Source organism: Leptosomus discolor, chromosome 1 (genome assembly GCF_034619465.1).
Source record: "Leptosomus discolor isolate bLepDis1 chromosome 1, bLepDis1.hap2, whole genome shotgun sequence".
Taxonomy (NCBI): Eukaryota; Metazoa; Chordata; class Aves; order Leptosomiformes; family Leptosomidae; genus Leptosomus; species Leptosomus discolor.
In genome coordinates, this window is record NC_141391.1 from 203,085,778 (window position 1) to 203,108,915 (window position 23,138).

Here is a 23,138-nt window from a genome sequence, read left to right on the forward strand (position 1 = left end):
GTTACAAAAGGGGTGTTACAGCATCTTCAGATGGCATTAATGGCCCTGTACAACAAAACCATGCTTGCTGTATGCAGCGCCATCCCTTCAAACAAATATGAATCTCAACTCTTGTTTCATGTGACATTGTGCAATGGCTCCCACCAAGATTATGATCTCACAGTTGAAAAGTTAAGTAAGATGGACTTTGTTTCTAAACCTCCCTCTGCCACTGGCTAAATAACACAAGACCGCAGCCAATTCTTTTCACTTGTATCTCCTATTCCCAGCTTACAAAAGAAAACTGATAGGGTTGGGTTCTTTTGGGGGGGTGGCATGGGTGTTTGTTTGGTTTTAAAAACTGGAATGCTTCAGTGGAGCTCAAGATACAGTTTTCACACATGGCACTAGCCTGCCTGGCAACACAAAGGCTGAGCTGAAGTCTCCCTGCCAGCAACAGTTCTATGAAATGTATTCCCAATGTCTGCATTGCTTATATCTTTCTGACACCTAACAATCTTCACTTTAAGTGAGAGTTGCACATCTGTACATGCACACTTTCTAGAATAATCAACATTAAAAGCTACTTCAAGACCAGCCCTCCACACAAATTGTTGCTCTCTTACTGTCTCCTACAACACTATGCAACCATGAAACAAAAAAGCACTCCTGTGACACATTCTGTACACAGAACAAACCTCATTAAAGGACGCATGGAAGTTTCATCAGAATTTCCTCCTGCACCACTGTATGCCTACGACAACATAAATAGAGAGTATTTTCAGAAAAAGCTGAACTACAGTTCAAAAGCACCAAAGAGACTTTGGCGAGTCAGTACACACTTCAAAGTGAAATCCTAATGGCACATAAAGAAACAGTCTTTGGATTTTGCCTCAGCGTGGCACTACAGACTCAGCTCAAAGACGCACTAAGGTCACAGCTCCATAACTGCACACAGCTGCTGGGGACTGCAATGCCCATAACGCTACATCAGATGCAGGTAGAAGCTTTAGGTGCATCATTTACCATGAAATATTATAAGAAGAGTGAGGGGTCAACAAGCTGGACAGGAGTCTGCCACCAGAGTGTTCTGCTGCAAGACCTGATCAATACTAGTTGTCCTGTATACACTGCGTTGTGTAAATGAAGCTGTGGCCTTTACCGTACACTAGGACAGGTCTCAAAAAACCAACCTGAGATGGAAGGTCAAATAGTACAGCATCACAGAAGTCTCCCTTCTGCCCAAAGGGTCCCATAATAACAAGAGAACACTGCACACACCAGCATGTCCACAGTGTGAGAGAGAACAGAGAGCTAATGCACCAGAAGTCCCAACCCCAGGATCGCTGTAGGGACAGCTGCTTTATGAAACTTCTCTCAGACTCTGACCTCATGTCCAGTCGCAGATTTTTTTTTTTGCTGTAGCTTTTTGGATAATTTTCAAAACTATCAAAATGAAAAAATATCATAGCATTTCTTCTTACCCAGAAAACTCCTATAGGTCCAGACCAGCAGCCATACTGAGAGCCTTTAATTATCTGAATCAAGTTGTTATTAGAAACGTCTAATGTTTAGCAGAAGACATTCTCACATCTGCACTGGGTACTCCTAGGAGTACATATATTTATTTCTAAGTATCAGTGAGACATTTTTCGTAACATACAAGTGTATCAATAAAATACCATCCTGGAAGGTTTCTAAACAGTCATGTTATTACATGTCCAGGTATGCTAAAAATGGATTTAGGCTCTGAAAGTGCTAGCCCCACTGCTGGGTGCCTATAAAATCCCCAGTATGTGGGTTTGTGAAGTAGTGAAGAACTAGTCCCCTTCCCATCATTTCCACAACAAAGCAAAAGTGGGCATCAAGGGTGATAGAAGTCAAGTCGGAAAAAAACCCCAAATTTTGCTGAAATCTTTGTTACTCATTTCCAACCTTTCCTCAAATTTTAGTAATTTCACTACCCAGTCTCTTTGTCTTGTATTTTCATTCTTCCTCCCCACCTGCCCAGAGCACAGTAGGTGGCAAAATGTCATCTTAACTTAGGATTTCACTTACAGTTAAGTGGACAAAAAATAACCCCGTAGACTGTGCTTCCTGTAAAAGCTGGAAAGCTGAAGAACTATAGAGAAGTCTCCTGAAGTCTGCAATAATCACTGTCGACACTATAATTTCAGTCAGAATTTCAGAAAGAAGAGACATACAGTATCTTCTCTGCCAGAAGTTGTAAATACCATATCAAAACCTTACAGAAAACGTGGATCTCCCCTGAAGTCACAGCACTAATCTGATACTAAACCGAGTTATTTAAACATGAAGCAGCCTTACACTTAGGACTCCTCCTGGGTGCCACTACTGAGGTAACCCACCTTTCAACACATGGCCTACTGTAAAGTAATAGATCATCCTATCACCATACATAAGCAGCTTAACAAATGTACCAGACCAGAGCAATGGATATTTGAAATGACTCTGGAAAAGATTATACTTGGTTTTTTCATCCAAGCAGCAAAAAAAAATCCATACCCCCAACAAAATCCAAGTTCAGGACTCTTACTGATACTATAGCTGAAAAATAAACAAAAAGAAAACCCCAAAACCCAAACCAGAACAGTTTTCCTTTTTACAGTAGGTTTGCCTTGGTTCATTACTAGGTGACACCCCCTACACTCCTCACTCCGTCCTCACCCACCCACCACCCCTCCCCAAATATCCCCAAAATTCCATGGATTGGACTTTGTGGACACAAAGGAAAGGTTAGAAAGGTTACTCTAGTCACGTGAGCTCAGTGGCACAAAACAAATTGTTAAAGAGAGGTAAAACAAGCTTTTCAGTCTTGAGTTGATACTGTGTAATGCATTGCTCACACTTAGCAAGCATGAAACTCAACATTCACCTGCTCAGTTGCAGAAGATTCCAAAGCAAACACTAAGTTCGATTCACATCAAACCTCTAACACTCCATAGAAAGCTGTGTCTACAGATGTGGTTATCATCAAGTACTTCATGCTTTCTGGCTACCAGTTTGCTCAAAATAAGGTATTAGAAAACTTAGAAAAAAAAATAAGAGAGACATACCCTAACACCATCTAGCTGGCAATAGTAACTAACATAACTATGTGGTTTTCTGTTTTGGTAATGAGGGGGGTGGCATCAGGGGAAGGGTTGTAAACATTTTGCAATTCATTCCGTTAAAGAGACCCTCTCCCCCACTTTCACCCAACAAAAGACTCAAGCATGCCTTAACTTACACATCTTTTGGACGGACAACAGCCCACAGGGAGAATGCAGCTGAAGCAGCATGTGGTAAATCTATTTATTCCTTAGCTTTCTCTAGCATTCCTGACTGAAAAGCTTACATTATATTAGTGTTACATACCACCAGTGAGCTTAAATAAAACAGATGCATTTAAGATTTTCATTGATCCTGTCACTTCAAAGGCAATTTTCCCCTCTTTCTTGAAGAAAACAGCAGGAGAGGGAAACCCCACAATCAAACCTGCCTAAGAATGTGAACTAACAAGAGACTCTATTTAAAGATTCTTATTGCTTCAAGCCCAGCTGAAAACAGCTGTTCTACAGTCGTTGTTTGTCTTCCCAGCAGACAATGAAAAAGGATTCATGAAACATTTGGTTTCCTTCTTACAGCTTTGTAGCAGTGCCGTGCAATACGAAAACAGGGCTATGTTTTGGTGACAACATGCTATCTGGTACCAGGAAAATCTGTATTTTGTTACAGTCTGAACATCTGATTAATGCTTACAAGGTCACAAGCAGTGTTGTCTTAAAAACACTCATTTCAGACGAGTAGGTGTTCATAGGCATCACACACCTTGACAGATCCCAGTAAGACAGAACCAAACAGGTAAAATCTGCTTCTATCTCAATTTGGGTTGCCAAGCAAGCAGTTTTGATAACCTAAACCTTAAACACGGAAGCTGCTAACAAAGGTATTACGTTACAAACTGCGAGGCATGTTTCCCTGTAGACAAAAAAATTAAAAAAAGCTAACACCTCTCCTTCAGGAGATAGATGAATTTAAAGCAATAGTGAAGGATTTGTCTGCTATCTGACTGAAACCCTACTTTACAAAAAAAGCTTTAACCACATACTTTGCCATTTTATACAAGGAGAGTGGCTGACACATATGACATGATAGATCAGTCTGATGCCTATAAGCAACCTACTGTTGATTCCGTATCCTGGTCGTGTCATTGATGAAGATGAGTCAACACCACTAAAATGTATCAGTTCAATTTGTTAATAACTACAATTTAACTAAGGTGTTCAAATTACACCGTACACATTTTCATAACAAAAACATTTACATGGAGATGGCAATAGCATGTTTTTCCAGATCCTAGTCAAATGTGAAGAAATCCCAGCCAAGTGTTCCATAAACTGATGATGTTCATTAATGCCATACCTAGAATAAATTTTTGACATCCAGTGGCAAAAAAAAAATCTCTCTTAATTGCAGAGAAGTCTTAACCAATACTTACCATTTGATGCCTTCTGTAGCTCTGCTGTCAAACATTCAACTTCCTTCTTCAACTTTTCACCAGTTGCTTCTACTGACTTTTTCTTTTCACTGCTTCCTTTTTCACTCAAGGCCTATTAAAAACCACAGTTGCAACAGTTAATTTTGTTTTCATTAGCCTGACATTAATGCCAAACCACCAGAGAACATCAGCTTTTATCTTGAAAAGTGACAGGTTTTATTAAATGTCAATGACACAGGCAGATACTCAATCATTCTAGAAAAAAAAAATTAAAAAAGGAAAAAATGCTCAGTGTTTTAAGTTGAAAGCAACAGCATACTTGTGAAGGATGGTATTATCTCCTGTGTGAGAGTACTTTGTATCCCTTCTGCATGTGCCCTACAGGTACTTTATCCCCTTCTACAGTACGCAGGAGCTTTGATTCAGCAGGACCAGCTCGATTGGTAGATCCTCTAGTATTTACTAACCAGGTGGCTTCTGCTAAACGTGTATCCCAATGTTTGAAGGTCCCACCCCCCATTGCTCTGTGTGGGTTTTAGCAGACCATTGTATCGTTCGGTCTTCCTGAAGGCTGGTGCATGACGGGGGTGTGAGATACGCACTCAACGCCATGCTCTTTGGCCCACAAGTCTACGCGATTGTTTCGGAAATGAGTTCCATTGTCTGACTCAACCCTTTCTAGGGTGCTGTGTCACTGTAAGACTTGCTTTTCAAGGCCCAGGATCGTTCTGGGCAGTGGCACGGGGCATGGCATATGTTTCCAGCCATCTGGTGTTGCTTCCACCACTGTAAGCACATGGTACTTGTCTTGATGAGTTTGTGGGAGTGGGATATAATCAATCTGCCAGGCCTCCCCATATTTATATTTCAGCTGTCACCCTCCATATCACAGGGGCTTCAACCACTTGGCTTGCTTGATCACAGCACATTTCACACTCATGGATAACCTGTGCGATAGTGTCCATGGTCAAGCCCACCCCTCAGTCACAAGCCCATCTATATGTTGCATCCCTTCCTTGATGGCCTGAGCTGTCACGGGCCCACCGAGCTATGAATAATTCACCTTTATGCTGCCAGTCCAAATCCACCTGAGCCACTTCAAACTTAGCAGCCTGATTTACCTGCTTGTGGCTTTGATGTTCTTCACTGGCCCAACTTTTGGGTACATGGGCATCCACGTGAGGTACTTTCACAACCAGGTACTGTACCTGAGCAGCAATATCTTGCTGTAATTCAGCAGCCCAGATGGGTTTACCTTTGCACTGCCAGTTACTCTGCTTCCATTGTTGTAACCACCTCCACAAATGCTCTGAGTTGGTATAGAAACAGAGCACATCCATGAGTATGGTATAGAGATAGAACACTGGCCACCTTTCTTGCTCAGCAGTATCTATAGCCAGCTGGATGGCTTTCACCTCTGACTCGATTCACCTTTTCCTTCAGCAGCTTCAGCAACATATCATGTGGGACTCCACACAGCAGTCTTCCACCTCTGATGTTTTCCAACAATGTGACAGGACCCACCGGTAAACAGGGCATATCGCTACTCATTATCTGGTAGTTTATCCTATGGTGAGGCCTCTTCAGCACATGTCACCTCCTCCTATGACATACCAAAATCTTTGCCTTCTGGCCCGTTTGTGATCACTTCCAAAATTCCTGGGCAGCTAGGGCTCCCTGTTTGAGCCCGTTGTGTTATCAGTGTGACCCACTTACTCCATGTGGCATCAGTTGCGTGGTGGGTGAGGAGACTCACCCTTTGAACATCCATCCCAGCACTGGCAGTCGGGGTGCTAAGAGGAGCTCTGCTTCAGTTCCAACCACTTCTGAGGCAGCTCAAGCTCCTCGATATGCTACCTGTATCTCTTTCTCAGTGGGAGTATAGCAGGCCTCAGATCCTCTGTAACCCCGACTCCAAAACGCTAGGGGTCAGCCTCGGGTCGCCTCGGGTCTCCTCGGATGCTTTCTGCCAGAGAATTCAAGTAGGGCCATTCTGGCCAGCTGCTGTGTAGAGCACATTTTTAACATCTTGTCCTGTCTAGACTGGCCCGAGGGCTACTGCACAAACAATCTCCTGTTTAATTTGTTCAAAGGCTTGTCATTGTTCAGGACCCCATCCGAAATCCTCCTCCTTCCATGCCACTTGATAGAGAGGGCTTACAATCAGACTGTAACCTGGGATAAGTATCGTCCAAAAACCCACAACACCTAAGAAAGCTTGTGTTTCCTTTTTAATAGTTGGTGGAGACATGGCTGCTATCTTGTTGATCACATCCATTGGGATCTGGCAACACCCATCTTGCCATTTTATTCCTAAAAACTGAATCTCTTGTGCAGGTCCCTTAACCTTTGTTTTATGGCAAAACCTGCCTGCAGAAGTATTTGAACTATTTTCCTCCCTTTCTCAAAAACATCTTCTGCTGTGTTGCCCCATATGATGATGTCAATGTATTACAGGTGTTCTGGAGTTTCTCCCTGTTCCAGTGTAGTCTGAATGAGTCCATGGCAAACGGTGGGACTGTGTTTCCACCCCTGGGGCAGTTGATTCCAGGTGTATGGGATGCCCCTCCACGTGACAGCAAACTGTGTCTTGCACTCTGCTGCCAAAGGAATAGAGAAAATTTTAATAATAAGAGTAGTGACATAACACTTGGCTGCCTTCGACTCCAGTTCCTATTGCAGTTCTAGCACGTCTGGCATTGCAGCACTCAGCCGTAGCACGACTTCATTCAGGCCATGACAGTCTACTGTTAGTCTCCACTCACCATTAGATTTTCGCACTGGCATATAGGGCTGTTAAAGGGTAAGTGAGTTTTGCTGACCACCCCTTGGCTCTCCAGTTGACATATCAGCTTATGGATAGGAATCAGGGAGTCTCAGTTGGTGCGATATTGCTGCCGACGTACCGTTGTGGTAGTGACTGGCACCCATTGCTCTTCAACCTTCAGCAACTCCACCACAGAAGGGTCCAACGAGAGACCAGGCAAGGTGGACATCTGTTCAACTTCCTCTGTCTCCAACGCAGCTATACCAAAGGCCCACCAGTACTCTCTTGCATCCTTGAAATACCCCCTTCTGAGGCAGCCTATGCCAAGGATGCATAGAGCCTCTGGGCCACTCACAATGTGGTGTTTATGCAACTCATTCCCAGTTAAGACTCACCTCAGCTTCCAGTACCGTTAGCTGTTGGGATCCCCCTGTCACTTCAGAAATACAGATGGGTTCTGCCCCTCTACAGCTTGACGGCACTAGGGTATGTTGTGCACCAGTGTCTACTAGGGCCTTACACTCCTGTGGGTCTGATGTGCCAGGCCACTGGACCCACACAGTCCAACAAACACGGTTGTCCTTTTCCCCCACCTGACTGGAGGCAAGGCCCCTCTAATTCTGATCAAAATCACTCACTTCTTGTGAAAATGGCTTAGAAGTCCCTTCAAGAGGGCCAGACATAAAGATCAGCCCTTCTACTTTGTCTGCAGAATTTCCTACTGGAAATCTGAGTGGCATTTTTCCAGGAAGAATCCCCTTTTGTGGTTGTTTTCCCCTGCAACTCACATACCCGGCACCTAGGACTGAAGAGGGTTTTGCATCCCACTTCCTCATGTCTCCTCTGCGGTTACGTAGGTAAAACCACAGGGTAGCCCATGGTGTGTACCTTCTGTATTCTCTCTCCCGAGCAGAGGAGTGCCTACTTCTAACAGCTGAGATATAGGCCCGTAGAGGTGGGGAGTAGGACATATACTTTTTGAATTGCTGGAACTCCCAGGACAGTTCCTCCACAGCCAAGAGAGACTTCCTTCATATTGTCAGAGTTGGCAAGCCAATTCATCTACCGTTTGTCCCTCACCTTCTTTCCAGGACATTACTGCCAATGAGCTGGCATGCAACGGTGGTGCACTTCGTAGAATCTTCCGCTACACGGGTTGTGTGCATCGGACTTCATCCGGATCTGTAACTGCCCATTACAAATCACCTCCAGCACAGCTAGTTCCCTCAGGCACTGGATACCTCTCTCCATGGTGGTCCACTTGCCTGGGTGACATGTAACATCTTCTTTGAAGGGGTACCTTTCCTTCACACCTGACAGGAGTTGCCTCCAGAGGCTGAGGGCTTGTGTCTGCTTTCCAATTGCCTTGTCAATGCCCCCTTCCCTAGACAGGGAGCCCAGTTGCTTGGCTTCCCTACCCTCTAATTCCAAGCTACTCGCCCCATTATCCCAGCATCAGAGCAGCCAGGTGACAATGTGCTCACCTGGATGGCAGCCATAATCCTTTCGCATATCTCACAGCTCACTCGGGAATAGGGATCAGGTGATTACCTCTGGTTCTGCCTCTTCCTCCTGTTCTCGTGATGACCCTGGTTCACCTTCATCCCTCACTAAGCCAACTGATTTCTTTGTGTATTTCTTCTGTCTAGGGGCAACTGGTACCAGCACAGATTGGTTCTCCAGTTCAGCTGTAGCACCTGTCTGTCTGTTTTCAGGTCCAGAGACCTTCTCTTCCCCTTGAGGGCACTGAGTAGTGCCGAGAAGGGCTCGGTAGGCATGGGCCAGACCCCAGCACATTGCAGTGATTTGTGCATCTCTGGAATTGCCAGGGTGACAGCACACCTTCTCCAAATATTTTATTAGTTTTTCAGGATTCTGCATTTGTGCAGGGTGAAATTCCAGAACACTGGAGGTGACCACTGTCCTAGGCACTTGCCCATACTCTCCTACACGCTCTGCCACTCAATTCTTAAAAAAATTTTGTGTAACCCTAAACAAGACCTGGGACAGATTCAGGAGACACAGCAGTAAGAATATGCTGTCTTGGGACCCCCGGGGATATTCAAAATTCTTAAAAGCTGTTGTAATTAGCCTGAAGGAAAAGAGAGAGGTGGAAGAGTGGGAGAAAGCATCCCCCTTTGTCTCTCCTGCAGACTGGGTGTGATTAGTAACAAATTCCGAGAAAAGGCACCCAAGGATCAGGCATATCAGCAATGCTGCATACAAATACCAGCTTAACCTTGTGACCAGTGATGCAATCATATCGTAAGTCGACCTTACCCAGTACAGCAAAATGATAGTCCTGATCTCTCTCCCAGAGGTCACAAACATCACTGCACGGAGTACGCAGTCCATGTAAGGATTTACATAACACCACCACGTGAACAGATGAACCAACATTATGACCAGTGACTGTTTAACTGATATAACAAATGCGTATAACAAAACTGTCCTAACAAGCTCTGGTCAGATCTGTTGTGATCTCAACCCTTTGGGCCCCATGCTGGGTGCCAAAAAGGACTGTCATGGTTTGGGGCCAGCCGGCAGCACAGTGCCACGTGGGCACTTGCTCACCCCTCCCCCCCAGTGGTTTGGTGGGGAGGAGAATCGGGAGAAAAAGGTAAAACCCTGTGGGTTGAGATAAGGACAGTTTAACGGAACAACACAAGGAGAGAAGAAACAACAGTAGTAACAATACTAACAAAATAATATACATACATACAGCGAGTGACACACAACGCAACGGCTCACCACCCAGACACTGATGTCCGCCTTCCTGCGCCACACATGCTGCCCTGGCTGCTCCTCCACTTACATACTGAGCATGACGTCAGCATGGTATCAAATACCCCTTAGCTAGTTCAGTTTGGCTGTCCTGGCTGTGCCCCCTCCCAGCTTCTGGTGAAAATTAATCCTAGCCTAGCCAAACCCAGGACATCCCCGTGGCTCTGAAAATGTCAGCAGTACTATACTTGTGCACGCTCTGATCATTAAGGCAGTTGCTACTGATGACAAAGTATCGTACATTAAGTATTAGACACCATAATTAGACCCTTTGCTCATACAGCCTCTATTATCCATCCAAGCATCAACTGTTATGAAAATGGCAAAAGAAGTGGTAAATGCTTAACAGGAAAAAGAAAAGTAAAACAACTGAGATGAACAGCTGTTAAGTGAACTGGTGGTACGCGAGCTTACTAGGCATAGATGGAAGCAGAGGGGAAAGACTATTTTAGGAAAAATGAAAAGAATAGTTTATAAAGACTGGTAAACAATCCAAAGAAAAGAGCTGAAGGAAGTTTTCCAGAAACTATTTAACCAAAGAGCAGAGATTGCAGTTGACTGCTGACAACAAAACCATAGCCAACACATCATGAAATTTGCCAGACACTGCCTCCTTCACTTTGTGCTCACCTCTTTCTAGTGACACAGAAATAGTTATTTCTGTAAAGTTTTATCTTAAGTCCTGTGCTCCGTGGAACCTCTGAACAGGAGACAGTGCAGACCTAGCCCACTAGTGTAAACCTACAGTATTTATACTTATAGCCAGTGCCCTATATGCAATTGTTCCTGCCTCTCTCTGATGGTGGAATGAAGCAGGCTTGTAAATGAACACAAATGCAGGGGGCCAAGCCATAGAGAAACCTAAGTCACAGTACCTCTTATAAAGTCAAAATAAACCAATTCTGAACACTTTGCACCTCCAGCACAGTGGTGATCCAGCCACTGCATGCTGGCTGTACCTGTGGCTACACAGTACTACTACCACTGTTTTTGCAAACCATGCAATCAAACACACCAATAGAAACAGACAGGAATAGTTTCCAGTTCCTGGCTATCGCTTACAAGCGGCTAAGAGAATGTGTTGCTAAGAGAATGTGAAAGCAGAACAAAAAGAGGACTTTTGGCCAAATCTCAACAGGACAGAGAGGAAAAAATAAAAGTACCAGTATGCAGGAAAGAAACAAATCCCATGGCTGAGGGAGGGAGTCTGGATCATTTTGACAAAATACCAAATCCTCAAATTTTGGAATCGTTTCATACTTGGGAAATAGCTAACACACTCTAGTGATCCTTCTTTTACAACACCTCTCAAACAACTGGATTTTTTTTGCATCCTTTCTAGTACTTTTTGTCCAGAGTCTGTTCTCTGTGTCTGAAGATTTATTGCAAAAAAAATTACAGTGCTGGTAACCATAGACACTGCTCCAGACAAACTGGAAGAAAACCTGTACACACCTGCAGCGAATTGTTTTGACAACGTGCCAGACTGCGGAATGCTATAGAAGTCTTCATATACCTGGATACCTGCACCCAAGCTTACAGTTCAGTTTCTTCTAACAGAAGGCAAACTAACCAATTACGAGAAAAGATTTCATACACTGATCTTTATCTTTGCTGACTTGCCTTCCTGCATACAACTGTATATTGAACCACAACAGACAAATGATAGCTTAATTTTCTCCGTTCTCATAAAAATAACATAGCTTTGGTCCCTTGGTAGTTATTTTAAGTAAGAAATTTTTGGCAATATTCTCATTAATACTACAGCAGTGCCTTACTGAGAAAGGAAGCTATTGGGAAATTGTCTGACCCACCATAACAATAGATTACTTTAGTTTCCTTTGTTAATATAATGCTACTGAAATTTGTATTGACTATTCTGAATTACATATTGTAAGGAGAAAAAACATGAACAAACTATTCAGTAGTAAGCCATCCCCAGAGTATTTTGTACTAACAATCTGCTGTATAAGAAAATAACTAAAAAAGTTCACAGATACCTCCTGCAGCTTTTCATTCTCAGCCATGTATTTTTTGGCTGCTTCAGTAGCATCGTTTACTTGCATTTCCAGAGCTGCACGAGATGCCATCCCTTCTGCCAACTGAGTAAGAAGGGTAACAGTACGTCTCAATACACTGGTGAAGAAACACAGTGAACAGCACAGTAATTCACAGCACAAATTAACAACAAAACCAAAACAACCCATTTTCTCTCACTCTGCATTAGATGTGAAAACAAAACCACAAGAGGACTGTTTAAGCTTCCCTTAAGGGAAGCACCAAGCTCATGCATGACAAATAGTAAAATAAGACACTGAAAAGATTTTTATCCATCAAAATCAATTTTTACCTGCTGCAGAACCTCCCTCCTCCCCAGAACCCACAGCCATTAAGAGGTCAGAGACCTGCTTGCTTAAAGGCTGAAGTACTCTTACATGAATTAAGTGTTTTAAATAGGATGGATCTCTCAATACAAGACTGAAGCAACATGTTATGGTAATGAGTAAAATGAAAAAAAGAAAACCAAAACCATCTCAACTTTATAAAAGGCCTTACAAGAATAAAATTAGCAATATGAACATATTAATCTTCAAAGCATTCTGTCAATACTGTATAAATCAGAACATGCATGAATGTCAGCCCTCATATGGCACCTCAAATCTAAGCTTTGCAAATACCTCCCTTGATTCGATTTAGTGATTGCCTCTTTGCATCACTACTTTCATTATTCATCCTGGAGGCCTTCAAAGCAGTATGTTGCTGAATCAAGCAAAAGCCAAAGCAACACTGAATTAAACTAATTCCTCTAATATAACTATGCAGTTGCTTTTCAAAAGAAATTTGAAAATCTCAGTAATTGGCTTTTTCATAACTGAAAGCATATTAACAGACCTTTTGGCTTTCAAGGTAAGCCCTCCCCCCCCCACTTTTTCATTGCAAGCTCATTTTCTTACTTTTTTGGGGTTGATAAAAAAAGTTAAAGTCCTCATATCACTGCTTTTCCATGGGTTAGCATGTTTTACTATTGCTTATTAATTTAAAGATGCAGCAGTCAGGAGTCAGTAAGACATCATTACTAAAACAGAATCACAGAATCATGTAGGCTGAAAGGGGCTTCCATAGGTCATCCTGTCCAAGCTCCTGCCCAAAGCAAGGACAGGTTGAGCAGATTGTTCAGAGGCTTATCCAGGTGAACTCCCACTGTCTCCAATTACAGAGATTTCATTGTCTTTCAGGGTCCTTGTTCCAGTGTTTGACTGCTCTTGACAGTAGAAAAACTACTTTTCATCACAAGTCAGAATCTCCCAGGTTCCTGGCCTGTTGCCTCTTGTTGTTCCTGTGTGGATCCACTGAGAAGAGCTGGCTCCATCTTCTCTACATCCTACCACTAGATATCTGCGGAAAGCAGTAAGGTATCTCCTTCAACGTCTCTTTCGCTGGATGAAGCCAGGCTCCCTCATCCTCTCCTCATAGGTCATCTGTTGAGCTCCCAAGCTTCTTGGTACCCTGCTACAGTACTCCAGTTATTTTGGAGAGTCAAAACTGGACACAGTCTTGCAGCTGCAGTACCACAAGTGCCAGATAGAGGGGAATAATCACTTCTTTTGACCTACTGACCACATCCTTGCTATTACAGCTCAGTACAGCCTTGGTTGGTCTACCAGGATTCCCAGGTCTCTTGTTGCAAAATTGCTTTCTACCTGGCCAGCAGTCAGTCCCCAGCCTGGATGCTGTACCTGGTTATCTATAAGAGGTCAGACTTCGCACTTGCCTTCGTTGAACTTCATGAGATTTCTGGCAGAACATTTCTCCAATCTGTCTAGCTCCTTCTGAATAGTAGCCTGGCCCTCCAAGATACCAACCACTCTGATTTGGTACTGCCTCTGTCTACAACTTGCTGAGAGCACATTCAGTCCCATTACTCATGTTGTTAATAAGGTCATTAAACAGTACTGAGCCCAGTACCAATCCCTAAGGGCCACCAGATGGAATTTGCATTACTATCATCTTTTGAGCCCAAAGGCCCAGGAAATTTTCCACTCACCTTTTTCTCCACTCCTCCAGCCCATATCCCTCCACAGTTAGGCCATCAGGATACAAAAGGCTATGTCAAAGGCCTTGCTGAAGCCACACAACATCCACTGCTCTGCCCTTTATCCACACAGCCAGTCATCTCATTGCAGAAGGCAACAGGGATAATCAGGCATGATGTCCCCTCTGTAAATCCGTGCTGGCTGTTCCAAGTCATCATATCCCTCATGTCCCTGGAAACAGCTTTAAGTAAGATTTGCTCCATAACTTTTCCAGGGAGGTGAGGCTGCTCAGTCTCTAGTTCCATACATCCCGCTTTTAGTCCCTGAAGACAGGTGCAATGTTTGTCTCTTTGCAGTCACCAGGATCCTCCCTTGATCACCATGATCTTTCAAAAATGACAGAGTACAGCCTTGCAATGACATCGGCCAACTCCCTCTGCATGTAAGGATGCATCCCATCCCAGGGTGCCGTGGACTTGTATATGCCCAATCTGCTTAAGTACTCCTGAGCTGCATCTTCCACTACTGCAGGTAATGTTACATTCCCCACAGAGTCTCCTAGAAGGCTCACAGAATTGGGAAGCCAAAGAGCAGACCTTAACAGCAAGAAGCAACGTAACATAAGGCTGGTAATGAGACAATGTCTCATTCTTTTCCATATCCTTTGTGATCTGGTCCCCTCCCCCACTGAGAAGTAAGACCATGTCTTCTTTAGCTTTCCTTTTGTTTTCAGCCCTTCTCATCCCTCTCTGGTTCAGCATGGGGTAACAGAGGGCCAGACAAGCCTTGGCAGTCTCACCACATCTCCCAAGACATCAAGTCAGATTAGCAGACGGGTGCCTCTGTCCTTCCAGGCAACAGGCTCTGGTAACTATGACCCTCCTCTTCTCTGTGCAGACAGTTGGCAATAAAGGCTCAGCTGGCCCCAATACCTCCACTGAGAGGAAGTAATTTTCCTCACCTGTACCCACTGGTCTACAATTGCTGAAACACAGATGAAGACATGTGTGCCAGAAGTTGCCAGAATTGACAAGCTTCAAGCCTCCTCCATTTTGGGAATCTCCATCTACCACTCTTCTGAAATTCTCCTATTGGCTGATGTTCCAAAATGAACCAAAACTGACCCAAAGAATGAACTAGGGGCACCCAAACACCCATTCACACCTACATGTGGTCTTAACTTGGCTGGGTGATGGCAGTAGCAGTGTAGGATAAGGCAACCCAAGGACACTTTCCCCTCCTCTGATAGACATTATGCCTGTTTAATGGATAAGCAAAATAGCTCTACTAAGAAAAGTCCTTTGATCTAGCCACTGCTGTAGGAGTATTTATTTCTTCTAAATCTTGGTGAAAAGCCAGTAGTCCAAAAAAGGCCTTAAGCAAACCTCTTCATGAGCAGAGCTTTTATCCACAACAAAAATCTGTTAGGGCCACCTGACAAGTTTTCTTCCTTGAAAGCCAAGCAGGAGTAGGATCCTAGGGGACCAGCTTTCAACTCTTCTATACAACACAATCCAGCTATTCCTCTCTTGGACTAGAGATCACAAGTATATTTGCGTATATTTACTTAACCTTTCTGAAGGAAGACAAAGAACATGATGCATTCCTATCACTACTATGCGAGGCTGTAGCCACCTCTGTTTTTCCCAAAGTTTTCCTGCTCAAGTTTTGTACACGTTTTTCCTTGACACTTCCTTATGTACAGTGCTCCTCAACAGCCAGCTGAAATGGCCATACATCACTTCAAGGGGAAGAAGTTTGTCAGAAGTCTCTGTGATTCCAGGCATTTCCTTGCTCTCTGTTCCTCTTGTGTATGTAGGCAGTGTCAAGGAGCTCACTGAAGGAATTCAGAAGAGGGCCAGCAGTCTTTGCCCAGTGCCATCGTAAAAATATACAAATAGGAAACCACCTGACCAACATGTCCGTTTCCATGCATTCACATGATCTGTATCAAATTAGTTCACATGCTCCTTGACGAACTCAGAAGATCTGTACGTTGTTGTGGCTGCTGTAAAGATTCACAGGTAGTCTTGGCTGCTACTGCTGGGCCATCCAGAACTGTCCTTTCCGTTACCCTGTTTTAGTAGCTGTATTTAAACATCCTGAAAGGGATACCACACTTAAGATCATAATATCATAGTAGGCCAGTTGCCACAAAGTGCTTGGTATGAAATAGTATCTGAAACTTTCCTCGGAAGCTGGAACATTATCCTACAGTACTTAATTTTGAGCTTTAGACAAAGTGGTTCAAGTCAGACTCAAGCTTTGCTTCTTAACACAGCAGGATGCAATTATACTAGCTTGCATCATATTAAGATTATTTTAACAGTACTTCAGTTTTTGAAGGGGTTTTATTCCAGTTTTCTGTGTTCAAAACAAAGCATAGAGCATAAGTTTAGGGAAGGAAATAACTATTCCCTGAAGAAACTTCTGCAAAATACATGTTTTCTCAAGCATTTAAAATGTTTCTTTCCATGTGTTGCTCACATATCCTTCCAATTTCCAAACATTTGCAAGATATTATTTTCCCTGATCTTACTTGCCTCATAACCAAACTGTTCACAGTAATTCTTTAGTGTCTTGAAAACAGCCTTCCAATCTTTTTTTATAGTTGCATTACTTTGTGCAATAGTTCCTGTAAGAAACTTGCTATGTAGAAATTAAAAAGAGTATTATACTTACAGCCAAAGAAACAAGGAAAAACCTGAAAGATAGAGGTTTCTTTGCGATCTGAAGAGTTTCATCTGAGTATGATCACAGGCATTGGTATGGATATTTACAGCCCTTCCAGTCACATGAGCGGCCGAGTACTTCCTGACTTCTCTAACGGCATCTGCAAACAAAAACAGTTTGTTCTCATTCTCATCTGTGCGTACATGTATATGATAAACCAGACCTAGCACTAGAAATATGTCTTTGGACTTTCTGTTCAGCAAACAGGCATAGGACTAACAGTGGTATCACTTATGTTACACATACATTTTAAACACAGGTCTTGACAAATCACTGAAGCAATACAACACACTTCCAGAGATGTGCCAAACCACTCCCTAGAACATGCTCCAACAGTCAGTTCCAGCACTTGTGCCCAGCTACCAGCAATCAAGCCAAAGCAACACACTCTACAGATGTTACTAGAGACCCTACAGACAGTGTCAAAAAGTCACTGCTGACAATGGAATTAAAATCCAGCCGGTGGACAAACAGTGAGAAAACAGAAAGAGAAGGGAAAAAGAAGAGATGTCTTCTGAAGTATTCGCCTCATATGGAATTTGTTAGATAAGCATCTATTTTAGTAATGACAGAAGTGTCTACTTTATGCTTGAATCAAAGAGGGAAAAAATATTTCTATACTATCCACCAAAATAGGAAGATTGTAGTAATACTGTGGAACATAAACAGAACAGAGGGGACAAGCTACACCTCAGCTTTCTTTTAGCTGCCTTTCATCCACCTTTCAGCTTCCTTTCATCTGTCACATACTCTTGATCATTCTGTAGAAGCGACAATACACTGTCAACACTTTTCAAAGGACAAAATAATTAATTACGATTTACATCCACATAAAACCAAAACCTAATCCACTTAGGAGTTCTTATTACAATCTGCAAACCTAAGGTCATCTTACGTACTTAAGACAAATACAACACCTAAAATCTCCTCCTGCACATCAACAAAAACACACATTTCATAACACATCACCAGTTCTCGCAGAATATTTTGGCCACATGTTATTAAATTGCTGCTGCTTTTATCTACACAGACAAAAATCAACTCCAAAGAAACGCATGTGTGAATAACATCACTTATGACTGACTGTCATATTCATAAGTTATTTATAAGGAGAAAAAAGAAATAAATATTTGAACTGAAACTTCAAACAATGCAAAGAATACCAAACAAAAGTCCACACCCCTGGGCTACAGGAAGATTCTAGTCCTGCAGTAGCCTATCATCTTATGCCATTGGGCAAGCACCTCATCACTGCTTTACTTTAGCCTAAATCTATCCTTCTGCACAAGCAATGACCATCACCAACTCAAAAGCAAACTTTGGTCAAAGTTTTCAATAGGAGTTCAAGAGAGTAAATGGAATCTATCAGTTCTCAATCTTAAGCCATTCACTGAAGGATCTACTTCTAAGAATAATTCTAAATTAAAATAAAAACGTTTATTTGCATTTCCAGTACTTCCTTTAATATTAGGACAATCTAGTATTGCAGTCTAGTCTGACTTTGTTATATATGCAGTGCATCTCTACGTTTCTCTCAGCAGACAATAAAACCACATATTTTTTTCTTTGTATTTAAAGTAGCCTGGAATTAAACAGCATTTTCATTGTAAGGTGCTGGAAACACTTCTCTCCTACCCATGGAGGAGAACTACTTCCATCACTGAAATCCGACAGATGCTTACCACACAAAGCAGTTAGGACAGACATTAAAAGAAATCAGTCAGGCACACAGTCATCGTTCAAGCTCCAGTTTCGCTAAAGCTTTACTCCTACTTGATAGATGTTCAGATCTATACATAACAAATGCAGCCAACAGCTGTTTTGCATCTGTGCCAAGCAAAAGTACTCAAACAGCCCAGTGCTTTGATATATTCTTCTGGTCTTCAACAGCAACCAAGAGAAAGAGTGCCATCTACAGCACACTGTGCAGCCCAGCCACATTCTGGTATCGAGCATCCCAAGTTCATTTACTTGTGCGAGAAAGTGAAACCAAGCAGCAGCCCAGACCAAGCTCCATTTTGCCTCCTCATTCACTACTATATTACCATTGCATTTGGATTCCCAACACAGATGCAGCATGAGCCCTCTCCTCTTCCGTTCTATTGTAGAACTTTTAAACAAATTAGCTGACTTACATTAGGCTTGAATCTTTTTAATTAATCTACTGCCATGAATGTCATATACCAGTTTTTTTTCCCCACTTGTTAAGAAATTATTTAACACTTACCAAGAAACAAGACGATCAGTAAAACTATTATTGTAAGGAACATCTTGTTCAAAAAAACTACCACTTTTCTCCACAAAGGAATCATAAAAATCTTCCGCCATCTGTAAAATAGCATTGTGTTATTCAAAAATAATCAAACACTAGAAGAGCAGCATAACCTCACAGAAGAGAGCCTTGTTGCTATGAGACTTATGTAAGGTCTCTAAACAGTTGCTCTAATTGCAATTATCTATACATCACTTTTCCAACAGTTCAACTTGCTTGTCTCTTGTTTGTTGTCAATACAGGCAAAGACTGGTTCAACTTGAAAACTTCTCGCATAATAGTGGGTACTCTCCAGATGTGCTTTATTTTAGCTTATTCTTTGACTAGCATTACTTTGTGTTCAGTCCTCACTACAACAAACTCAGGGATGGGGTAAAGTCTGTAAAACCCATCCCATTGTTTTTATTTCTGTTCACTTATACCCCTTGTGGCCAAATAAAATAAAAACTGTCCACAAATTAAGATCATCTCTACCATACTTCTTCAGAAAGCTTATCTTTTACAATGATGAGTCTGCATAATTATATATAATACAAGGATTGTTATTACATTCTAACTTGCACGTGACAACAAAAGGACAAGTCTCATGTTTATATTTTGTCAAGGATTAAAACCTCTTTCGAAAGTATAAATTCTTTGGCTATGGAAGCAACTTCAGAGGCCCAATGGTGGTGAAGACCATTATTTACTACTTATTTAAACAACCAATTGCCATTCCAATATCACTGCAAGGAAGACTCTGCAAGAGTTCACACTTGTAGCACAAAGAACGTCTGATGTGCTCAAATGAACTGAAACCCACAAGAAACAACAGAGCACCTACCCGTCCTTTGCTGCAGGTTAGAATCAGTAGTATTGCACAAATTAAGTAATACCTAGTTATGCCATGAGGGATTTAACACAGACATGCTAGTCACCATCTGACTATATCACGTAAAATTTCCAACTTTGTTATTAAGAGTATTTACATTTTCCAGGGACTGTTAAAATTTGTACTTTAATGAAGCTGTTTGCAATCTACTATGAACTTAAATTGGACTGTAGCATCATCTCCAATGGTTCCTTCTGGTTGTGCACCAGAAAGAATTAAAATGTTTTAGTACTATATGTGCAAAACCCTCCATTAAATCTTTCAGATTATCTGAATTCTTTATAGCAGACAGTCATAGTCTGTATCAACCAAAAAGCTTACTTGAATTAAACCAAGCTACAACTCAAAACAAAGCCAAGTGGCTAACTCTTTAAACATGCGAATCTCCAGGTTTCATACTGATCTCCACTGAAGTGATTCTCTGACCTCAGACCAACTACACTGCCAAGTTATATTCAGGCTAAAAAGATCTCTCTACTGCAAAGTCTTCCTATGTTATATTTTTCACGCTTATTTTTCCTCAAGTATTGACATTCATATTTATTAATGCTCCATTTCCTTTTGGTGTTAGAAGACACAAAAATATAATCCCCTCAAATTATAATACTGGTGACCACTACAGATGTACCGTGCTTGGCAGTACAGTTCTGTCTTTTTGTGCACTGGCATTTTCATATTGTCAATTTACTTATTCCCCAAGAACCTAAAAGCTTGTTAGCAAACTCAAGAGCTCATCACCTAAAAAAAAGTGCAGGCATAAAACAGGCAAAGAATCTCTTTAGAGACTAACAAGCGAGTAAATCAAAACTGTGAAGTACAGCAGTTTCACGTCTGTCTTTAATTGTGCATGCTTTATCGCTCTGACAGAACCAGCTCCCAGGCCACCAAGACGCATAAGGCAGAACTGCTGCCCTCTGGTACTGTCACAGCAGCTGAATCTAATCTCTAACCCCACAAGATTCCTGCAACAGTTTGGTTAAGATGATAACTGTGGATGTCACATAAAGGACAAAGCTATTTCACTCTTTCAGAAACCACTGTTCAAAGGAACAGGAAAATGCTACAAACCAAGCACAAAAATCTATCCTTTGTATATAACTAAAAGCACTGTCTTTAACATCTGATTAAATTTTGGTAACACTGCAGGTTATGAATTTGCTTTTCAGCCATAAAGACTGGATTCAAGCCCTGCTTATGTCATAAGTGAAACTTATTTTGATACTCCCAATGTTCTCTGCATGTGTCATCAGCCTGCAGAAATTCTTGCAGCTTGTTTCCTCACATAAGCTGTTACTAATCTGATGATTACGACTTCCATAATATTTCTCCCTTCTTACATACAGGTGCACTTTTGTTTAAAAACCAACACAAAATACAACTCAATAATCTGCAATGAAATACTGAACTCCTCACAAACCAGCTTGTAAAAATCAAAAGTTAAATTAGATTTTAGAATAGTTTCAACTTCTGAAGTTGAGGAAACATGACTAATCATTGGAGGATCCAGCCATTTTCAAGATTCTTACACAGGTTTAAATAGTTAAATTCAGACTCTCCACAGAGCAGGGTTTTGTTCTAGGTTTTGTTCCAGGTTTTGTTCCTTAGGATATCATTGTAAAAACTGTATTCTTCATTCTAAATAGATCTAAAGATGCTGAAAGCAAACATCTAACAGTTTTTACACTACACTGAGATAGCAGCAATTTTTTTTTTTTTAAAGTTTTAAGGTTTCATCCTATTTGGGTTTTTTAGGGTGTGCTTTGTTTGGTTTTTCTTGTGGGTTCTTTTTTTTTTGTTAAGAATTGGTGATATTCTGGAAAGAAATTGTAACTCTGTTTTTCTTGCCCCTTGTAGAGAAGCTAGCTTTCTTTATTTCTTATAGAGAAATAAAAATAACATTACCAAATTTGAAGAGCTACTTATAGGGAACTATTTTAACATAGTGCTGAAAAAGATGCACCGTCTTCCCATTTCTTACTGAGCCCATAGCAAGGGACGCCAGGTGCCTTTCTGTATGCCAGAAACCCCCGAGAGAAGACATCCCACTTGCTGAAGCAAAGCAACGGGGCTCATCCTGGGAACTCCAACTGCTGCTCGGATGAATCAGCAGTGTGTAGGAAACAAACATAAAGCTCCTTAAAAAAAGCTTATGCTTCTTGAAACTCCTGATGCTCAAGTTCCAAACAGCATTCCTTCAGCTTAGTTCACAATTAGCTTAAGATGCAGCAACGCTCCGTGTCTATAAAAACGAAAGCGTAAAATAAACCCAAACCGGTGAGAAGGCCGAGCGGGAGTTGTCCAGCCCCCTGGAGTCCTACCTCAGCGGAGAAATAAACGGCAGGCAGAGCAGCAGAAGTACTCCGATTTCCCCGTACAGGAAGGCGGCAACTGCCGTCCACTGGAAAGTCATCGTCCCGGCGGGCCTGCGGAGGAAGGAGCGGCTCAGCGGCCCGCCACGCCCCAGCCGCCGGCACCCCCGCCACGGCGGGTCCGGGCTGCTTCGCGTTGGACCACGCAGTTTCAAAGGGAAACATTTCGAAGTATCTTAACCGCAGCCCCGGGGGTTGTGTGGCGTCCCGCCGCACTGACTCCCCCTCCCGAACCAGCCCGTCCGCCGGGGAAGGGAAGCGGGGTCTGCGACCCTCACCACCGCCGCGGCGCCCGGCTCAGCGGGCAGGGCAGGGCCGGGCCCGCCGACGGCAGCCCCCCGTGAGGAGACCGCAGCCCCGCCTGTGGCGCAAGCCGATGGCTCCCTCCCGCCACCCCGCGCCGGCTCCCGCCCCTAAGCTCTGCCCGCCGCCTCCGTTCCCTCCTGCACAGCCGGCGAGGCCTGCGCCGCCCCGGCCCCCTCCCCTCACGGCCGCCCGGCCTTCGCAACCTGCTCGGCACCAGCACCCGCTGAGCCTGATGGCGTCGAGCCTCTCTCGGAGGGGCGGGGAGTCGCCCGGCTGAGCGGGACGGGGCGGAGCCACCCGGTTCTTCACGCCGCCGCTGAGGGGCGGTTGTGCCGGCCGTGGGGGCGGGCAGGCGCGGGGCGGGGTGGGCTCCGCCCTGCTCGGAGGCGCCGGGCCGGGCCGGGGCTGGGTGACAGGAGGGCGGCGAGAGAAGGGCGGGGAGCAGTTCAGCGCGGGCCGTGCTGGGGTGGCCGTTGTCTCCGCTGGGGAACGGCGCGGGCAGACCCGAGGGGAGGCGAGGGC

The 23,138-nt window shown here is 43.2% G+C and overlaps 1 protein-coding gene across 1 annotated transcript in view; it reads right to left on the bottom strand.

Moving 5' to 3' along the window:
- BCAP29 (B cell receptor associated protein 29) overlaps nucleotides 1-22,865 on the bottom strand; it is a 28,698-nt gene extending 5,833 nt beyond the window's left edge. The window contains exons 1-6 of the mRNA XM_086480602.1: nucleotides 22,820-22,865; nucleotides 22,260-22,364; nucleotides 19,026-19,126; nucleotides 16,748-16,898; nucleotides 12,032-12,167; nucleotides 4,481-4,592 (exon numbers count right to left, since the gene is read on the bottom strand). Coding sequence (XP_086336728.1) covers nucleotides 4,481-4,592; nucleotides 12,032-12,167; nucleotides 16,748-16,898; nucleotides 19,026-19,126; nucleotides 22,260-22,351 — 592 coding nt within the window. The 5' untranslated portion in view covers nucleotides 22,352-22,364; nucleotides 22,820-22,865. The remainder of the gene's footprint in view (nucleotides 1-4,480; nucleotides 4,593-12,031; nucleotides 12,168-16,747; nucleotides 16,899-19,025; nucleotides 19,127-22,259; nucleotides 22,365-22,819) is intronic.
- Between the last annotated feature and the right edge of the window lie 273 nt (nucleotides 22,866-23,138).